Source organism: Amblyomma americanum, chromosome 1 (genome assembly GCF_052857255.1).
Source record: "Amblyomma americanum isolate KBUSLIRL-KWMA chromosome 1, ASM5285725v1, whole genome shotgun sequence".
In the NCBI taxonomy this organism is placed as follows: Eukaryota; Metazoa; Arthropoda; class Arachnida; order Ixodida; family Ixodidae; genus Amblyomma; species Amblyomma americanum.
Genome location: NC_135497.1, coordinates 323,542,026 through 323,563,503, shown reverse-complemented (window position 1 = coordinate 323,563,503; position 21,478 = coordinate 323,542,026). Strand labels below are relative to the sequence as shown.

The 21,478-nt window shown below is 50.3% G+C and overlaps 1 protein-coding gene across 1 annotated transcript in view; it reads right to left on the bottom strand.

Annotated features, from left to right (window-relative positions):
* CaMKII (Calcium/calmodulin-dependent protein kinase II) overlaps window positions 1–5,717 on the bottom strand; it is a 130,229-nt gene extending 124,512 nt beyond the window's left edge. The window contains 1 exon segment of the mRNA XM_077649803.1: window positions 5,526–5,717. Within this exon segment, the coding sequence (XP_077505929.1) occupies window positions 5,526–5,638 (113 nt within the window). The 5' untranslated portion in view covers window positions 5,639–5,717.
* Between the last annotated feature and the right edge of the window lie 15,761 nt (window positions 5,718–21,478).

Genomic DNA, 21,478 nt, shown 5'->3' with positions numbered 1-21,478 from the left:
AGCAGGCAGTCACCGGTCGCGGACGTGTCGCAGGTGCTCTCCGGGTGGAAACAATGTGCAGTGCGCAGGCGTCCACTGGCGCCGACAGCGAGCGCGCTAGAGAACGGCCCCGCAGCCCGCATTGTTCGCCTCTCCGGGAACAGGCGGAAGCAGACCGCGCGCCGCAGGGGCACCGAAGAACGTCGACTCTCGCCCCTTCTATTTCTTCCGCTTGCCATTTATACTTGTCCTTCAGAGGACGCTCCCGGGATGGAAGAGAAGCACGGTTCGAACCGGGGTGGGGGGCACGCTCCCCACTGGCGGGGAGGGTTGCGTGATTATTCGCGAAAGAAGGGAAAACGAGAGAACAGAACGATTACATCCGCTGGAACCCATCATTATTTCGCGATCTCTCGCAGAGCACCCGTAGTTGTCCGGGGCAACTTTCTGAGGTCGGCATACTAGAGAAGCGGCAACTTCATATTATGCGGCAGCTAAAGCGCGCTGCTGCTACGCCGACAACAGCCGCGACGGAGACGAAACTTCCCTTTTTCCGCGAGGGCCTCGGGTTTTACACCCGCCCGCACCTTCGTGCAAAAAAAAAAAAAGGCAGCGGCAGCCACCATAGTGAGGTCTGACGGTGACCCGCTCTCCAGCGATGTCACCAGAGTTTTTATCGCGTAGATCGTCACTGGCCCGTAGCTATCCTGGTTCGCACTATAGTCTTGTCGCGCTAAATTTATCTCGCGAATACTAGGGTAAAAGAAAGAACTAGCAAGCCTCGAACACAACCTTGCGAAAACACGACCGGCGCATTTCTACCGCCCCGCCGCGGTGGCTCAGTGGTTAGGGCGGTCGACTACTGATCCGGAGTTCCCGGGTTCGAGCCCGACCGCGGCGGCTGCGTTTTTATGGAGGAAAAACGCTAAGGCGCCCGTGTGCTGTGCGATGTCAGTGCACGTTAAAGATCCCCAGGTGGTCGAAATTATTCCGGAGCCCTCCACTACGGCACCTCTTTCTTCTTTCACTCCCTCCTCTATCCCTTCTCTCACGGCGCTGTTCAGGTGTCCAACGATATATGAGACAGATACTGCGCCATTTCCTTTCCCCAAAAAACCAGTTATTATTATATTTCTACCGGTTACACTAAAGCCACCGGCGAAAACGCGTCTGCCACATACGGGTCTCCCCCTCCACCCGCCAGAAGCGTCCACCCACCAAAAGCCCACGGCAAAATCAAATTCAAAGAAGCAAATGAATGGCGATCAATGTAGAAGCAAAATGAACGGCCAATAATGCTAACGTAGATTTGTCGCATCACATCGTATGATCGCCTGCGCAGTTTTTTTTTCTTTTTTATGCAGCGAGCAACACACTTCATACGAACACCATATTGCAGGGCTCCCAACTGACTTGTCCCACCTTGGCTTCTATCGCGCACCAAAATCGATACATTATCCGTTTCGCGTTTCACCCCCCTTCGATAGATGGCCGCCGCGGCAGGGATTCGAACCGGCGACGTCGCCTTTCGGGGAACGGCCACAGCCATCGCAGCAAGTCGGCAGCGGCGGCGTGCGGGCGTTGTCTCGGTGGCAAGCAAGGTGCCGGCGTGCGCGCCTGCACCGACAATTACAACTGTTAAGAGAAACCGAAATGCCGCGCGAATGAGAATGCGCTGCTCCTAGGAAAGCCTTTAGCGGCGCTCCTGCCGCTGCTGCTTTTTCCGCGGCGGGCTTTTCCATCGACGCCGAAGGACAATCTGCTTCTGTCGTACAAAATTACAACTAGTCAGCCCCAAAGCTTCTTGCCCTCGACGCGTGACAAGAGGGTCTTCGACGAGCGTCGCTCTTTTTACGCGGCCGCGCTGGCAAAGCAGTACGGTGCAGCGTGCCTAAGCGCGCGCGCTTCGCGCCGTCGCACCGCCGAATGGATGTGCTGTCGATTCAGCAGAATGGCGCCGCCGACACGACAGCGCTTCGGGACGGACATACGTCGTGGCGCTCGCCGCGTTTTTTTTTTTTTTCTTTCTGCCTTACGCCGTCCAAACTCTGAGCCTGAGCAAACGCGAGGGCAAAGCGACCCGCGTAATTAATATTTGGGCAGAGGGGACGATAGCCCCGACAGGCGGGCGCCATGACACAGCGCAGCAGGCGGGGGCCCCGTTCGGCTCGCAGGCAGGAAGAGGGCACTGCGCGACACACGGCCAGAGCCGCCTGCAAACAGACGGCCGCCGGTAATCGAGCCCGCGCCGCGCTCCAGTCCCCGACGGGCGGGCGCTTGGTCACGCGCTTCAGGCGAGCGCGCGCGTCACGTACGTAGAAGGAACACGGAACGATCTTAACACCCGAGGCAACCCACATGTTTACGAGGGCTGGCATTTAAATGTGGGGCGTTCCGCCTGGTGTAATTTGCAATCGTTGAGCTCATTCTTGAAGTTAGTTTTTTTTTTTTTCGCCCCTTTTTCCTCGCTCTGTAAGCGCCTCTGCACCATAGCAGGGGGGTTTGCTTTCCGATTATGGGAAAAACCACAGTTGAGAAAAAATGTTGCACCTTACACGTTACTTCTGCATATACTCAGCTCTTTCGCACCACGAAAGACGTATTGAGCCCACCGCGCACGCCGGAGTGAACAGCCCTGCATCCCATCCTAAGTGAGGACGACGGCGAGCAGAGCGGCCCAGTCCAAGCTGTCGTCCTAAAAGCCACCAGCAATTAGCGAGCCAAACGCCGCCGCCGCACGGCGCTTCGCCCCGGCGGTTTTTCCCCGGTTCGTTCTGAAAGCGCCTCGTGCGGAAGGTCAACCGACGGCGTACGGCGAAAGTGGCCCGACACCGCCCCTGCACGCCCTTGCGATAGCCGCAAAACTGGTCGAGACACAAAAAGAATGCGCTTCTGCTGGCCGCAACTTTTCCTCGTGGCGCGGGTGTCAGAGGCAGCGAGAGAAGGCCGGCCAAGAAACAACTGGCGGTGGCCGAAGCAGGGCCCTTGACACAGGGACCGCGAAGTTAGCGAGCACTCGGCGCGCCACAGAATCAGCCCCAATTTACAGTCACGTCACGAAGAGGCCCACTTCACGAGGAAAGGGGCACCGAAAGGCGTCGAATGAACCGTTTCCCAGCTGAAGGCGTCAACAGCTAAGGGTGGAGAGACAGTGGGACTGGCGAGCGAGGACGAAGAAGCATGCCACCTCGACATGTTCACCTCTCCTCATCCCTCCTTGTTAAAGGCCCATGTGTGATGAGAAGTTTCGTGCCTCTGTTCGAATCTGAAACTGACGGGAAAGAAAACCTCGCACAGGTCCCTAGCCCCCTTTTTCCTCATGAAAGGGGGATGGCACTGAACAGTTTTTCTTTCCCACTGTGAGCATCGGGCAACTTCTACCTGAGGCCTTTCGCATCCTCGAAAGCGGTGCGCCTCCTCATGACCTTAGAGGGCCAATGGATCTGTAGCAGTGGACAAAAATCAATGTGCATATATAATGGTCCAGGAATTAAAGGTGTCAAAGAAAGCTCACGCTGAGCATGATGTAAACAGCCCCTGAAAAGCAATGCCAAAGCAAGTCATGTTAACTATGAAAAATAATCAAGCCAATGCTGGAAAGCCAATCCCTACCGCTTCTTCTCATAGCCATCTGTGCTGCTGTGCTCTCCATAACAGCATTATGCATCTACTTTTACATAAATATGATATCCTCTGAATATGAATGAAATTATCAGCGACCAAGCAGCATGAAGCTAGGTCAGTGTTACACAAATAAACTATTCAGAATTCAATTTTTTTTAAATGTAAGTTGACTATTTTGGAGACTGAGGTAATTAGAGGACTGATGTGACACCATCAGCTGACCAAATATGTTTTCCCAGAACTGCACTCATGACAGACCCTCGTAGAGCAAGTACATTGCATTTCATGCAATTTCAACATAGTAAAGACATCTGTAACCAAGTATGATCTACATTACCACAGATTGCCTTTCTTTTTTTTACTTTTACCCAGTCATCTGACCATGCACAACTGTGTTCCCTTGTACTGCAGGTCATTTTGCCCATTGTCCACACATTTCTTGCATCAACCCACTGCACAAATGCTCTCATCTAAAGTTCACAAATGGCCCCAGTGAATATGAATGCAGGCTTTGCAAATGCAAAACCAAGCACCAACATATTACTTTCAGAAATGCTCCACATAATTAGCGCTGTAGTTATCGATTCATTTTCTTAAGCTCACCTAACCTGCTCATGGGCACCGTGCACCAGCCGCAGATTGAAAACACAAATGTCCTGTCCCACTGCAAGCCTTCCCAAGTACTGTGTGGTTCGAGGCAATCCATAAAAGGACATAATGTAAGCAATAATTGCTCAGGCATCTTGCGCACACCAATGACATCTAAAAATGAAACATCAACAACCCAAGGAATTAGTTTCTGCTAGCCACTGCTAGAGGCCAGCAGCGCTCTGTGACGCTGTGTCATAGCTATGTCCAATACTGCATGGACAGAGCTATCACAAAATGAGCAATACAGCCGTTTGCAGGCCTGTGCTTATGGGTTAGAGTCTACAGCAGCACTCATCAATGCAGACTGCACCAAATCGTAACGTCTATCGATGAACCAGTGTAACACGAGATGAATTTACTGCACGAGCGCTCTCAGTCTCGCCTCAGCTGCTCTATGCAGTCGATATATTAAACTGATTTGAGAAGCGCTCTAAGCAGTAGCCTACCCCCGAGAGCCATCAGCAGCACATATTTTCGTTTCAGCGATTTTTTGAAACCGGTGAGCTAGCTGGTCGCGCGTCCGCACAACCTCCCCCGAATGAGAAAACGCGCAGCTGGTCTTTTCCACGGGAGGTGGTAGCTAACGGCTAGGACCGACTATCGATTGCGGAATGAGGCGTTTATCCGCAGGAAATGAGATAATGTGGCCGCCACAGCGCACCGGCGATGCGGCAATAGCGTCATTGTGAGCCGACCGGTGGGAAACCGACATAACCGATTGCAAGGCCGAGGGTGGGCCGGGCCCCTGATCGTGGGCTGCCCCGCCGTACAGTGAGTGCAGCGGGTCGGCGGCGGCTACTGATTTCACTCTCTCGAAATCGGAAAAGCGCGGCGACTCACAACTGCGGGCCAAGAACGCACGAGTAAATTTTGTTCGCGTGAGTGCAACTCAACACAGGGGCCTGAGTCCTAAAGACAGGCGGCTATTTTCTGGCGCTTCTCTGGACCAGACTCCAGAGAAACCTGCGGTAGCGGGTCGCGGCAGCGGGACTGCGCTGCCGCTGAGTCCAGCCCAAGAAGGGTGCACGAGCATCAGAGCCGGTGCAGAAGCAGCAACCAAAAAGCCACGGACCACTGCAGCCTTGACCGTGGCCAGGCCTGTGCAACGGCCGGGCGACTGGCAAGGGCGCCGACCGAGCATCGGAGCCCCCAGGAGGAGAGCGCATCGGAGCGCTGCGCTCCTATGCTCGCTGCGGCAGCAGTTGCCCCGTCTAAAGGCGGGCCAAATGTTCGCTAAGCCGTTGAGAAGCAGTTAGCCAGTTTGTACTTACTTTCCTAGTTCTTCTTTCAGCTCGTAGTTGTCACTGAATCGTGTTGTTGGTGTCGGGGCAGCCATATTGATTAAACTGGATGAAGGGAGATGAAAGGTCTCGCGGAATCTCATCCTAGGCGAGAGCGCCCTGATTACCGCTCCTCGACGCGCGCTGCGTCTTGCTCGTGCGCAGCCTCGGTGGCGCCCCCTCTGCCGCTCGCCGCGGACGCCGCCGCCGCGCCGCCGCTGCGGGGGCTTGAGCGTGAGCGCCGCCCACGCGGAAGCTAGCGGCACCTGGCCGTGGCGACTCAAAGCACGTCGGCCGCCTGTCCGCAAACAGCTGGTCGAACGGGGCGCGCGTCCGCCTGGCCGGGGTGAGGTTACATAACCGTGAAATGCAGAGGACGCCGCGCGAATGTCGTCTCTAAGTGCTGTGTCGCCTGGGCGAGTAATCCGCCGTACAACGTCCGTCTGCAGCGAGGAATTATACTAACAGGAAAAAGGGGAGGGGGGTGACGGAAGGGTGCAGAACTGCGTCGAGGCAAGTGTCGAAATGGAATGCGGCGGCTTTAAAAGGATTGACACGATGAAATGGTGTCAGAGAATTGGCAATTTGTAAAGTTTGGGGGGACCCATAACCTTGCCAGCTTTCGTCTCATTAAATAACGGTCTGTCTGCCGGCTCTGCGTGAGCTACATGGCGTTAAATGGTGCTGAGAAAACATCGATGGAATAAGCGTGCAGTTGAAACCAAATTTTATGGAAACTTATTCTGCTAATTTCTCTCGTCAACCAAAAAATTGTGATTACGCTAGTAACGCTACAAGAATAAGCAATTGTACTTAACATAAGCGCCAGCTTAACTTCGTCGCATTTGAATTCGGAATGTTCTGCGCCAATTTTCACGATACTCGTTTCACGTACGCTAGAGCTTTGCGGGTTCTTCCGGTTGACGAACGCCATGCAGTCATCGCGCCAAACGAGATAACAGCTCAATCATGGCAACAGATATATAGCCACAGATAGATTGATCTACTGGACTTGAGTGAGAGAAGTTAATTTTCTGGTTAGCGAAGACGTCGTCAAAATCGCTTTTCTGCCAACAGCTGTCAGATCATCAGCGGTGCTTTAGGCCGTAACCGAAAACTACCTTACTGAGACCCCAAAAACCCTATATTAGGTTTTTTTTTTGCTACAATAGTTAGGAGAAGCTGACCTTTTTTTTTTCCTGTGGTATTTTACAGTACTTTTTCATTAATCATCGCTGTTCGTCTGCGTGTTTGCCTCTACCTATTATTTCAAGAAAGGGTGACCCGTGAGAAAAGTTTGCCGTCAGACCACTTGAGGCTACACATTAACTGAAAAGAGTTGTTAAAAATCCAGTTTCAAGCTTTATTTAATCAGAGTTAATGTGCTCCTTAACGGAGGCAAACGAAACAAACACGTAAATGACTGGCATCAGCTTGTATGCACAGATGCGGCCAAAATATTACAGAGCGTGGTTCGGCGTTTCAAAGTTTCTCACGTGTTCCGTGTGGGGAAGAAATATGACGGTTTCTTGGGTTCATGCGCAAGCACGCCAGCACGTGATAAGAGTTCGATCACCGAATGGGGCTCCTTAATATTATGATCGGGACTGTACGCGACGCTTACAATGCCGGATAATATCAGATATCAGCATGACTACCGTTTTTGCTTCCATCTTGGTTCATCCGTTGGCACCCTAACTTCGGGAGCTGTAAGAAAATGAAGTTCAGGTGGGAATGTTCGAGCCGCCAACATGTGATTACGGTGACCGGAACAGCGCACCGCATGTACCGCGGATGCAGCGGCACCGTTTGGTACACGACAACGGAGACAGATTTGCGCCTGCAGCACAAAGATAAGCTTCAAGACGCGAGTGATGGCGTGAGATATGGGACCGCCTATTTTTTGTTTTATTGATGCTCAGCAGACCATCTAAACGTCTGGAGCGTCACTGATGTGGCGCATTAGCGGCATTAATTTATCAACCCGGTTGTATTATAGCTAGGAGAAAAAAACTTACTTTCGCTGCTAATTTTTAAGATTCCCTGAAAATTGCTAAATTCCATTTTCGCTTTTAGTCCAATTTTCGGCCGAAAATTCCCCGAGAAAGAGGAGATGAATCGAATGGAATATCGCTGAATTCAAAAAAAGAAAAGATAAAACTTGCGAATAAAAAACTCACAGGATGGTTATACCACTGCGCAGCGCGAGATTCAGCGGCAGCTAGCTATTAATGCATTTATATTTAACGATATATTGAGGTAGAGGACACGCAGCAACTTCGTATATGTATAATCACAGAGCCCTCTTTTTAGTTTACCACGCATACTCGCTCTTCTGCCAGCTTTCCTCTCCTGTTCGCCGCCACCCTCCTCCTTTCACAGTAACCAATCCATCCTCCGGATGGTTGCCGTGGTAATCCCTCTCCGGTAAGCATCCTCCGGTTGGGGATTGTCCACTCTCTCCATCATAACCCCTTGCTACCAAGGCAACCACGCTCCAGATGGTCCTCGTGGTAGCCGCCCTCCGGTTATTCTTAACCACCTCCTTCCATGATAACCACCCTAAAGTGATCGGTGGCTGCCCGCGGCTTCGTTCGAACCATCCTTCTTTTTCTTGGCGGCCCCGCACCGAGAAGCGGCGACTCCCTTGTTAATCCCCGTCGGTGTGTCGGAAAGAAGCGTGCAGGGGCGAGGCAAGCGGCCGTTGACCGGCCAAGGCAAAGACCGAGCTAGAAGGAAGGAGGGAGGACGTTTTCCCGGAACGCCACCGAGGTCCCCGTTTTGCGGCGACAATGCGGCTGAGCGTGGGAAACACGAGCAGTGACTCTGTCGTGGCCGCCATGCGCCGCCCCCGCCCGTCTAGGTTTGAGGGGTCATCCGCACGAGGCGGATTTAACGCTGTTGACGGCGGAACTTACCGCTGATCCGTCGGAGCAACTGTGGTCAAGACCCTTTTCCCAAGCATCTCCCCCAGAAGAGCCGAGCACCAGGCCGGGGGAACTCTTGAACCCATTAAAAACGCTCTCGCTTGACTGCGAACGATTAAGCGTAGCGCACGGTCAGCGCGGACGCGGCTGGCAGACGCCGAAGCCAGAGGACGGGGCATAGCAACGGGTCCCGAGAAGCGGGCCGGCTTAACGAAACGTAGATGTACAAAGGGGATGCTGAAGCGCGTTCAGAGGAAGCAACGACAGTCTGGCGCCGCTTTCCAGATTGTGTGGGACGCCTGTCAACAGTCGTCACGAAGACGAGTAGTTTGCTACTCGCGGCGGTAGCGGCTCGGTTGAGATCGATAATTGGCTTAAAGCTGGGATCGGCCAGGGTCACGACTTCCCAGGGAGCCTGCGACACATGAATGTGCTTTTGATGTATTTTCGTGCGTTTCTCTTTTTACTTTGTAAGGGAGAGAGTTTGAGTAATACTGTGGAAGTATGGAGCGTGGCACATAAACCTAGTGGCCAATCATTTCGAGGGTCCATACCCGGAATTACATTTCTCATGGCAATTTTGATGTTCTTTTCGTGCTGTGTATTTTAGGGAGAGAGTTTGAACCTTGGAGAAACTGGAAGGCGTGCCATGCAGTTTATAAAAAAATCATGTGTTAGTTTGTTGTGATTGGGTGATGCAAGGGGTGGGCCAGGCTTCTAGGTCTTTAAAACCGGTCCCCAGAGCCTGGAAAAATTGGTCTGAGCGATATTTAGATCCCTTGCATCTTCGGCGATACCAAGGAGGGAAGGTTTTCCTTTAGCCAGTTCCATATAATCATGCTTGCCATTTATTCTGTTGTAGATATGTGAATTCCTGCATACAGTCTGCTCGAGGCTTTGCTTCGTACTGGAGGCGGTTAGCTCAGTTGGTAGAGCGACTGCTCCGGTGAAGCTGTGTTCCCGGGTTCGAGCCCCGGACCAGGACGAATTTTTCTTCAACTAAGAAGTTTCTGAGAAAGCTGTCTAGCTTTCCTTTGTAGCCGTATGGCTGCGCTCGGGTGAGTGTCAATGAGTAATTACTCCCTTATTATGTTTGTAGGAAATGTCTTTGTTTTCAAACAGGCATTTTATACAAGAAGCTTCACATAACTGCAGCCCGCATGTAGGTTGTTGGGGATGAGGGGTCCTTGAGTGAGCTGACTCTTTCAGCGCCGCAGGTCCCTTCTCCGAATGACGTTGTCGGACTTGGTTATGAAGGAAACTGTACAGGGGGTTTATTTTACATTATTTACAAGATTTAGGAACCCACTGGAGAATGATGGGGGAAGGTCGGAGGATCTGAGAAGATCTGAGGATGATCGAGGATTCCTCTTCTCATGGCACTCGTCGTCCGATTTTAAAAGGGTCCGGTCCCTAGGATTCCTCAGGTTCGAGGAGGTCCTCGCCAGGTTGGGCGTGGCCTAACTTGCGCGGTCGTATGCACACACATCACATAGGAACACGCCCCCGTCACATGCCTCGCCGGAGAGAGAGGGTGCCGCTGGACAATCGCCCCCACCAGAGAGAGCGTTGTCTTCGCGTCCGAACGACAGTTCTCACGCTGTCAAGCCGGACACGTCTTCCGGGAAGTTCGAATGGGCGAGGCGCCGGCGAGCAGGCACAGTTGAAGGGGTGAGCCACCCCTGCTCGGTTTTGGCGGTCGCTAACTGCCTCCGTACCGCACGGTCGATCTTCCGGGAACAATGTTGTTTACAAACGACAGCAGAATCCTCCGTCTCGAATCCAATAAACAAAGCGGGGACCGGCCGTGGGAACCAAGATGCCTATCGCCGTGCAGTGACCCCGGCTGCAGGCGTCCCGGGCCAACTACGCAGCTGAACCAGACGGGCTGTCGCCAGAAACCTTACAAGGTTTTCTTAACGGTGCTTGTGGAAGAATACAGTCACTCTGCGTGTGTTGCTTGAATAGCCACAGCACATTCGAATGTCATGCACGAATGTTCAAGCGTACTGTCGCGATCAAAATATTAGGGGACGCGTGTTCTCGGAAAAAAAGTTTATTGCATCTCTACCTCACGACACAGTCGCGTGTTGTTGTTGCCAGCGGATAGACCATGGGGAACTTGCGCTGAAGTTTGCGGTGCCGACTACAGTGCCATAACACACTGCATAGCGAGAAGAGCAAGCAGTTTTGGGTAGTACTGGATGGATGGATGGATGGACGGACGGACGGACGGACGGACGGACGGACGGACGGACGGACGGACGGACGGACGGACGGACGGATGGATGGATGGATGGATGGATGGATGGATGGATGGATGGATGGATGGATGGATGGATGGATGGATGGATGGATGGATGGATGGATGGATGGATGGATGGATGGATGGATGGATGGATGGATGGATGGATGGATGGATGGATGGATGGATGGATGGATGGATGGATGGATGGATGGATGGATGGATGGATGGATGGATGGATGGATGGATGGATGGATGGATGGATGGATGGATGGATGGATGGATGGATGGATGGATGGATGGATGGATGGATGGATGGATGGATGGATGGATGGATGGATGGATGGATGGATGGATGGATGGATGGATGGATGGATGGATGGATGGATGGATGGATGGATGGATGGATGGATGGATGGATGGATGGATGGATGGATGGATGGATGGATGGATGGATGGATGGATGGATGGATACGGCTGAACCCTTTACATCGGGCGGTGGCTCAAGCCACCTAGCCATGTCTTGTGAAATTTTATTCCTGCCTTGCTTTTAGCCACCGATCAGATAACCTTCGCTTGGTTACTTCTAACCTCTTAAAATCCACTTTCCCTTCACTATCCCTAAACCCCAATGCCTTGGGTAAGTCAGCCCCGCTGCTTTCCACTGTAGGGTGAAGGAAGCCCTTTACAGAAAAGTATCAAGTGTTTAGCCGTTTCCTCCTCCTCTCCGCACGCAATGCACAAAGTGTCTATCTCCTGGTACCTGACTCTATACGTCTTAGTCCGCAAAACTCCAGTCCTGGCCTCAAACAACAAAGAACTTCCCCTACAATTATCATAGATATTTTCCTTGACAATTTCCTGTTTAAAGGTCCGGTATGTTCCCAGTGCCGATTTCGTCAGCATCCCTGTTTTCCACAGAGCTCTCTCTGTTCCTTTAACCTTTTTCTTAACCGATAATTGCTGATTTGCCCCCTTACTGCTGTCCAGATATTTGCTTGTCAATTTTCTAGTTCGCTTTCTCCATTTCGTGTCAACATTCTTTATATACAGGTATCTGAAAACTTTCCTAGCCCACTGCTTTTCCTCCAGCATTCTCAATCGCTCCTCAAATGCTATCTTACTGTTAGCTTCTCTGCTCTCGAACGACGCCCATCCCATATCACCCTGTACCCCCTGATTTGGTGTATTGCCATGTGCTCCCAAAGCTAACCTCCCTACTCCCCGTTGCCTAATTTCCAGCCTTGCTTGAACATCTGGCCTCATGCACAGGACCGCATTACCGAAGGTCAGGCTAGGGACCATCACCCCTTTCCAGATCCCTCTTACCACCTCATACCTATTGTAATTCCACAGTGCCCTATTTTTCATGACAGCTGAATTACGACTAGCTTTATTCATTACATATTTTTCACTCTCAGCACTTTTCCGCGCCACCTTCAGGCATGAGCCTCCGCGCTCTGTCGAAGGGGCACGCGCCGTGTGTCAGCTATCTGGGCTACGCCCAAAGAAGCTATAGGCAATGAATGCTGTCAGCCAAACGCGGATATCTAATCGCGCAGAATGTGTTCTCGCGTTTGCAGCGGCCCAAGCGGCTGACAAAAGCAGCTTTGAGTCACCGAATGGAACAATCGCAGTGCCACCTTGGCAGCGCAGTTTCCCCATACTTGATCCCCCATACTGTGACACATTTCAGGCGACTGGATTACGTGACTGCGCCGAAAGAAGCTTTTTTCCACACACTTGTGTCCCGTAAACTTTTTGATCGCGATAGTACAGTAGTTGCACTTGTTTCTGTGTGGTCATATTGTCACTTCCGCAAGGAGTGGACAGCAGACAAAGACGACGCCTTAGTTATCGCCCTGTGTGTTGTCCAATCATTTGATGGTGAGGATGAATTTAACGACGTAGAGGCAGCCAGACCAAAAAGCGCCATGGCACAAGATGTTTTTCTTGTTGTCTGCACAAGGAGGGGTGGGTCAAAGACCTATTTTCGAAGAATTTCGCCCCAGACAAGCCGAGCTCCAGGCCAGGAGAAACCTTGTACTCATTGAAAAAAAAAAAAATGGTGGGTATCCGGCGGCACTGCAGGGACCCCCCATCCTTTGAGCTATCTATGAAAATATTAGGTTAAACATGCTGCGCAAGTGAAAAAGTCGCTTTTAGCAATGGTTTCTTTACCCTCAGTCTTATTCGTGTCAAGTGCAATTGCGTCAAAGACGAAACCATGAGGGAACTCGCCGTGCTGGTCGGAGAACGAACGAACGTCGGTTCTCCCAGCCGCTTCTCCCAGATGTGCTTCTAATCGTTCCTCGTAATTTCTCTTCTTGTTCTTGCAACAGCGTTACGTTCCTGTCCTCACCCTCTATGCGCGGTTCTTTTCCGTCATTCCAATCCTTCTACTCTCCTCCCTCTTGAATCTTCAGGTGGCAGTGAGTGACACAGCAGGTGCCAGTCGACAGGCCCGCGTTCTATTCCTTTTCATTCTTCTTGCGGTCACTTGCTACCACTGCTACGCATGCGCTTAAAACTGAGCCGCCTCAACGAGTGCTGTAACGCCAACAACCCGCTGAAAGCTTTCGGCAACACACAAGTTATGCAATACTCACGGTAACACGCTTGTCTACAGAACGCCCGAGCTGAGCGCTCTGGACCGAAAAGGCAGCTTATAAATACGCGGCGTACAACCAGACAAGAAGAGACGAGCGGTTGGTTATAGTGCCCATGTGTACCTCAGCACCATGAGAGGCGGCTCAACACACACACAGTCACTAGCACTCACACACACTCATATGTCCACTCACACTCACAACCACTCACGCTCACAAGCACTCACTCACACTCGCACTCATGTCCATCTCACAACCACTCACTCGCACTCATGACCGCTCACGATCGCACTCACGACCACTCGCATTCGCAAGTACTCATTCACACCCACGACCACTCACACTTACGCCCACTCACAATCATTCACTCACACTCATGTCCACTCATTCACATTCACTCACTGTTTACTTGTTTGCTGACAGTGGAGGGGATCAGAGATATACTCCCGCGGCCGACGCTCGTGGCTCCCCTAGCATAGCCTGGGTCGCCCAGATGTGGCGGTGAGCCGCCCGAGGCACTGTCGAGCTCTTTGGCCACTTTTCGCAGTTTCGAGGTTCGAAGGAAGCGGTCACTTATCACGCATTTTCAATGGCCCAAACCAATGTTGTGCACGTCTGCTGCTGCGCTTGCTGCTCTGACGATGAGTACTCGTTTACGGTTTATGGCGTATGGGTGCTTAACGTCCCAAAGCGACTCACATTATGAGGGACCTCAGCTGAGATGCTTAGACACGTTTTTTAACAGTGTCTAAGCAAAAATAATGAGTTTGCCTTGAAAATGGTCTTGAACGGTGTCACAATGCTCTTGGACCGCGTCCGAGTACCAATAATGGGTTTGCCTTGACAATGACGCACCTGTGAGTCTGCATAAACATATTGGACGCACGTGGCGACTATGAATACTTTTCGCGGCGTGGGAATTTGATTTTTTTTTTAAGATCGAGTGAGTTCCTCACGAAAAGGGAAATGGCTGGAATGGGCCGCAAGTAAAGATTTGTCAGCAGAAAAAAGATCCACAGGAGACTGGTCACTGTCAATGGGTTTATGTGTTTATGGGGGTTTAACGTCCCAAAGCGACTCAGGCTATGAGGGATGCCGTAGTGAAGGGCTCCGGAAATTTCAACCAGCTGGGGTTCCTTAACGTGCACTGACAACGCACAGCACATGGCCTCTAGAATTTCGCCTTCATCGAAATTCGACCGCCGCGGCACTGTCAATGATCAATCCCTTTACAACTATTGGGCTTACTTTAGGGCATAGTTAAGAGCCGCGCTGGCCTCGTCTAGCCAGGACAGGTAAGCGGGACCGATCTGTGCACACGTCTGCCCTGCAGAACGTCGTCTGCGCTGCACATGATCCCTGCCTGAAGGAGGCTTGGAAAACCAGCGCGGTACTCTCGCTTGAGCCCGTTGCGTGCAGAGACCGCGCGCGCATGTAGTCCGCGCGTCGTTGGTCGAGGAAACGCCGTTCGTAGGAAGAATGCGTATGCCGCTAACTTATCGGCCCTTTTGCAGGGCATGGCCTTATGAAACAGTCCCTCGTTACTGGAAATAAGCCCTATCCAGGAATTCTTAGAGGAAATCGTAGTATCCGGCTCAAAAGATTTCTCATGCTGTCCACTTACAATATTCAAAATACAAAGATAAATCGAAATCGCATTTCACAAACCTATTTCATTCACCCAGTACCGAAGATTGGACGCCACAAATCAGAACCGCGCCTTGCACACATGCATCGGAAGCTTGTATGCAGTTGTTGATTTGCCAGCGCAGCTCACAGCAGCACAAATTGCTGGCTTCGTCGTTCTTCTTACACGCTGCAGACGGCAGACTTTTCATGACCCTCAGAAAAACCGCTTTTTTTTTTTTTTACTCTGGGGAGAGCGTGTCCAACGTGCCGGCTCCCTTCGACCTGCTTATGCCCGCCTTCCGCCCCACTCCCCCACCCTCAGTCTCCTGTTCTCTTCTGTTCACATTTTTGGCTACGGTGAACAAGAACGAAAGACTGCCGTTCCCGCGTCAGCGGAATCCTCTGCTTTTGTCGTCCAAAGACACCGGCAGGATGCTTTATGCTGCCTCAATGCTGCCTCGCCCTCGAGAGTGAATATTTGCTTCCCTCAGCTGTCAACAACATGAAAATAGCAAAGCGGATACCATCGTGGCGAAGCACACGCGGCAAACTTCGCTGTCGCTTGCACCCACCACTCACATCGACTCACACCCACTCAGCACTCATGTCCACTCACTGCTCATCTCTACTCACACTTGCATCCTCTCACACTAACATCCACTCACTCATGCTCATGACCACCTACACTCACTCACACTCACGTCCACTCGCATTCACACTCGCAACCACTCACTCACACTCAGGGTGGGTGTGAATGAGGAGATATGAGTGCACTCATGAATGCGTGCGCCGCCAACCTATGTCATACGCACATAGAGCTCATATCCAAAGGCTTTCTCGAAGTTCTCGCTAGATTTCGCGTTTTCTGTCAAGCGCACGCAGCTCGGCGTTTTGCCCATGATAAAAGAACCCTTCCTTCCTTCCTTCCTTCCTTCCTTCCTTCCTTCCTTCCTTCCTTCCTTCCTTCCTTCCTTCCTTCCTTCCTTCCTTCCTTCCTTCCTTCCTTCCTTCCTTCCTTCCTTCCTTCCTTCCTTCCTTCCTTCCTTTCTTCCTTCCTTCTATACCTACGTATACCTACCTACCTACCTACCTACCTACCTACCTACCTACCTACCTACCTACCTACCTACCTACCTACCTACCTACCTACCTACCTACCTACCTACCTACCTACCTACCTACCTACCTACCTACCTACCTACCTACCTACCTACCTACCTACCTACCTACCTACCTATCTATCTATTACTCACTCACTTCAAGTACACTGCACTGCATTAAGGGGGAAAAGTCCTGCCGTTTTCTCTTCCCTCTTTCTGGCTATACCAGCATTCGCGCTATATATGTTGATTCAATGGTTGAATGAGATGGAGTTGATCCTTCAGTAGCCGGTTCACCCTGTCAGTGAAGGAAACCCTGACCTTAAGATCCTGGACGGCCTAGTTAGTCGAAGCCAGCGATTCTAGTGTACATTCTATTTTAGCTGATTTGATCAAAGTTCTACATAATAGGCAGTTTTCGCAGCGCAAAGCAGGGTCACAGGCTTCTTCAGAGCTTTTCACATGCATGATCACACGCAACTGCGCTGTTTTCCCTTCTTTAAGATGTACCAACTTGCCCAAATATCCGCCTTATCACATGAATGTTGATCGTGTAGCCAGCTGACACTTAAAGCATCCTTCTTTAATGGGAAACATCTGCAACTCTGAATTGCCTATAGTAGCCGACATCTGCTAGCGCGTGGGCGGTAGATATGCCAGCTAATGCGGTGAGCGCTTGCTTTTCAATTATCCAAAGAGGTCATCGCACTCATCAAGTGCCTATCACTGGCTCGTGGACGGTGCTGTCATGCAACCCGAAGCGACAAAATCAGCTGCGCTCTGGCAGTCGTGACCGCTGTTTCTCTCTTGCATTCCCAGTGACACAGCCGCAAGCAAAAATAAATACAAAAAGCGATCCAGTGTAGTTCAACGACACGTTCGTCATCAAGAACGCGGCGTCGCAGGCGCCAATCCGGAGCATCACACGTTCAAAGCAACACGCACGCAATTGCAGTGGTTGAAAAAAAATCTGAGCATAACACTGGATGCATTTTATGATCGATATTAATGCGCATATATTAATGCGATATTAGTGCGCGCATGCATGCACTCGAAGATGGTGCAGAAAATCCCGGCTATGGCAAGAAAAATGCGGCGACATTTTCGTGCGGTCGTATTGACGCACACAACAAACCGAACTCCACCATTTCAAACGACCCTATACAGGCCTTTTGTCTATATATACTCGCCACTGACCAAACCATATGTGACGCCAGCCATTCCCGACATTCGTACTAAAATTGTTACGCCACCGTTTGTCCTACAGCGTTCCGGGTGGAGTCATACGATTTCTCGTTGTATATAGCTTACATGTGCTAGTCAAATTGGAGGCTAGCTTGCGACAGGGATTCGAACCGACGACATATGCACCTTCAATTGTATGCCTTCCCAGACTTTCGTATCAAAATTTTTCATTCGTCGTACAGCGTTCTGGGTGGTGTCATAGTAATGCTTTCGCATTCCCATACGCAAGCAGTCCTGCCGATTTTTTTTTTTCTGTCAGAGTACAGAAAATTAAAAATAGACGCGACACTGCGGTAAACATTTTACATAGTGAAAAGTTGCCTATCCGTGTGTGCCTGCCTGCGTGCAATGGGAGGCACAGCAAACGCTCGTTTGGAGGAAGGACCTCCCATCTCGAGCTTTCTTAGGAATTACCGACCAGCCTTGCTCTCGTTAGCAAGTAATAGTAGAAGGTCTTAATCTGCATATAACATCGAATACGCCGGTCGCGTGAGTCGCTTGGTAGGCGTGGCTGTGTGCAGACAAATGAAATGAGTGGTCAACTGTGCAAATAGCCTAACGCACCCGCATATTGACGAGTGTGCATGGGGGAGGGGGGGGGGGGGGGCACTTGAGCTCAGATTTAAGGGTATGAAGCGATAACTTAATGGATTAATGCCCATCTATGCAGAACTGCATCATTCTCTACTTAACATTAATTGCTCCCTGGAAGTCGTCATACCACTCCTGGCGCAGTGCGCCACTGCCCTGCGATTGCAGGCGCTGCCACCGGTGGTTCTTGTGCGACCCAGCTGGGTTTTGCTCTTTCCGATGAAACTCTCCCGACCATTCCTTAATTCAACTGCCACCTGCCACGGTGGGCAGTTTGCCCACAAACCGGTGGGCAGATTGCCGCAAGGTCACGTGACCTAGGTGGCCCACCTACCTCCCAGGTTGTTCATCAGAGTTTTTCGCTTCCTGTTAACGACACCGACGACGCCGACTGTGACGTGGATTTTCTGCCACGCGAGCTCTTTAACGCTATCGAGTTAAAACCAAAAGCAGAATGACACAAATTAAGCTACTTTTACTTAAAGCTAAACGGAAGTAGCTAAGAGCAAAGGATACATAGTTTAAAAACAAATACATGTTTTTCTTGTGAAACAAAGAAAAAGCACTAATAGGTAGTACAGTTGGCAGTACAATGTGAATTCATACATGATGTGTCTCTGTGACCCCGGGTCTTTATGGCCTGCATAGATAAAAATGTATATGCTTGAGTATGTTTCTTGATTGTTATAGAAAAATTAGACATAAGAGGCAAGGATTCTTTTGGCATACACATCGTGAAGACTTGGGGTATAACAATGTGTTTAATTCAACTAAAGGAATTAACGTACTTTTTTTGTTCATTTTATAGTATTGCAGAAATTTCTTTTTTTCGCACATCAATCAAATTTTTATTTTTCTATATTCAGTAAATTGTGTCAAACTGCTTCTCAGCAATCTCAGTATCACCGTAATTATGATGCATAGAGTATTGTCCATAAAACTGTTTATTGGCATTTGAGCGGACCGTAACATTTAAACCTTCCGTTACAGTTGGTTCGTCCGAAGCCTGGCTGTTTCCCGTTCCCTTCAAATCTTAGCAGTCAGGCATGGGCAGTATCGATGATACATGCATCTCCGATATTATCTTTGGATACATTTTGTGTAATTAGGTATCGCTTGCAAAAAGTGAAAGAATCCAAGCATCGGTATCGAAAATACGTTTTTAGTGCATCGCCTATTTTAACAATATTCGATACACACAAAAAAGAAACTTGGGGCCTTCTTAACCGCATTCTTAAAGAAGGAAATGCGATAGCTGTTAGGTTGCTTGCTATGGTGTCTGCAATGAGTGTCTAATGTTCCTCTTGTGATTTTCCTGTGAAAACACAGGTTGGAACCGGTTCCATTGCTCTTAATATGGAATGCATGAGTCATGACCTTCTAGAATGTTCCAACCATACCTTCCATTGGATTATCATATGAATTATACTTATCCAACCCACTCGTCCACTTTAATCCATTTTCTACGGTGGACGTACTTCCAGCGTGTTGGGGTAATTTTGAAATTATGAGGTGTGGGCCAACTTGCAAACCTTGAGGGTCCTCAGACTTTCAAATTTGATGGTGCTCATGACGTCATGACCCTCGACCAATCAGGCATTTAGTGACAAACCAAAATGTGTGTGTGTGCGCGTGTGTGAGTGTGTGTGCGCGTGTGTGCGTGTGTGAGCGTGCATGCGTGTGTGTGTGTGTGTGTGCGCGCATGTGTGTGCGCATGTGTGCGTGTGTGTGCGCGCGTATGTGTGTGTGTGTGTGAGTGCGTGCGTGTGTGTGTGTGTGTGTGTGTGTGTGTGTGTGTGTGTGTGTGTGTGTGTGTGTGTGTGTGTGTGTGTGTGTGTGTGTGTGTGTGTGTGTGTGTGTGTGTGTGTGTGTGTGTGTGTGTGTGTGTGTGTGTGTGTGTGTGTGTGTGTGTGTGTGTGTGTGTGTGTGTGTGTGTGTGTGTGTGTGTGTGAGAGAGAGACACGACAACCTAAATGCTATCTCATTAAAAATGTACCTCAGATTTTGAGGCTACTGTGAGTCAGGCTGAGCCGGTTGCGCTCGCTCAGGCGGTAGCATAAAAAAAAACAAATGGAGGGGAACTTAAGCTCCGCCTTAAGGGTATGACACGGTAGCCTTAGTGGGTTAATGTCCCTATATGCAGAATTGGTCATTGTCTTCTTAACATTCGCAGATGGCGGTGGGTCCTCGTACCATTACCAGCGCAGCGGTTAAGCGTTGCGCCACCGCCTAGTGATGGCAGGTGCACTCCCAGCGGTGGACCTTGTACGAGCCAGGTCTCTTCCCCAGCGACCAACGATTAATTCAACTGCCACCTGCCACGGTGGGTAGTTTGTTCACTACCCGGTGGGCAGGTTGTGATGACGCCGCAGATCGGCCCACCTGCCTCCTAGGTTGCTCTCTGGGGACAATTAACCTGCCAGAGCCATGCTCGTAACTTTTCGCTCACAACGCCGACACCGGATTTTGTGGTTAGCAGAGCATTCCACGTTATCGCGTTGAACGGGGAATGTAGTACTTACGGTTAGAAAGAGACGATGCGGGGGCTGTTGGTGCCGTCAGTCTTCATTCTTCGTGTCTTCATTGTTTGGCAGATGGACGACGCACACGTAGCGCGTCTGCACACTCGGTGACAGAAGGAATGAGGCGACAAGCTCCCCATTTGCGGTAGAAAGAACGCCCCCTTTGCCCCTATTTCAATTAAGTAACGATGGTTGCCAACAAACGCCGTTATGCTAAGGTTCTTGCAGAACATTTGTTGTTTAGTTTGTCAGCCCGATAAAGGTTACGCACTCTTCCACTCGCGGGTCAATGGGGGTCATCAGCGCCGACAGCTTCAAATGCATCAGCTGACGCATTCCTTTCCCTTTCAGACGCTAGCACTAACAAACCAGATTTCTCAAGAGGAGTTCGTGAAAATTGACTTTTTTAGCTGTACCACCAGGATTCTCGAGTCGACGTGGCTCTATTCTTCCCTCCTATTAGTTGATAAAAGGCATCTTCGTAAAATACAGCACGGCGTCTGCTCCTCTAGACAGGTTTTCCTTTTCCACTCGCTTCGCTTATAGCACGCTGGGCTCTTTCGGACGCCGGTTTGAGCAAGTGCTGTTACTTAATTCCCTTAAGTAATAGTAACATCTAAACAACAGAGATTAGGAAGATATGTCCTCCTGGTAAAAACTTGCAGCCGTTGTATTTTTTGTTGTTTCCCTTCTAGCTTTTAACGCAGAGTGTTCAATTTCAAACGTCTGTTAAACACAGTGCTGGGGGAAAAAACCTTTCGGCACGAAGCTCAGTTGCCCCGTTTAACACAGAGCAAAGACAGATGGAACCCGTTAAATACTGCATTAACAAACGAAAGACGTCAGAAAAAGTTTCAAGTTTATTCGTATATATACGCTGATTATGGAAGTGGTCGTTTCGAAGCAACCGTGGCTTCATTCCAATGCTGTAAGTTCTAAAGAAACCAGCTGCACCGACAGTGGAGCTTAAAGAAATCCGTGCGGCCGGATTAGTTTAAACCCTTTCAAAAACATTATGCTATATCGAATACACTGAAGATTCCTGAAGTCACAGAGAAATTTCTTAACTTAGATAA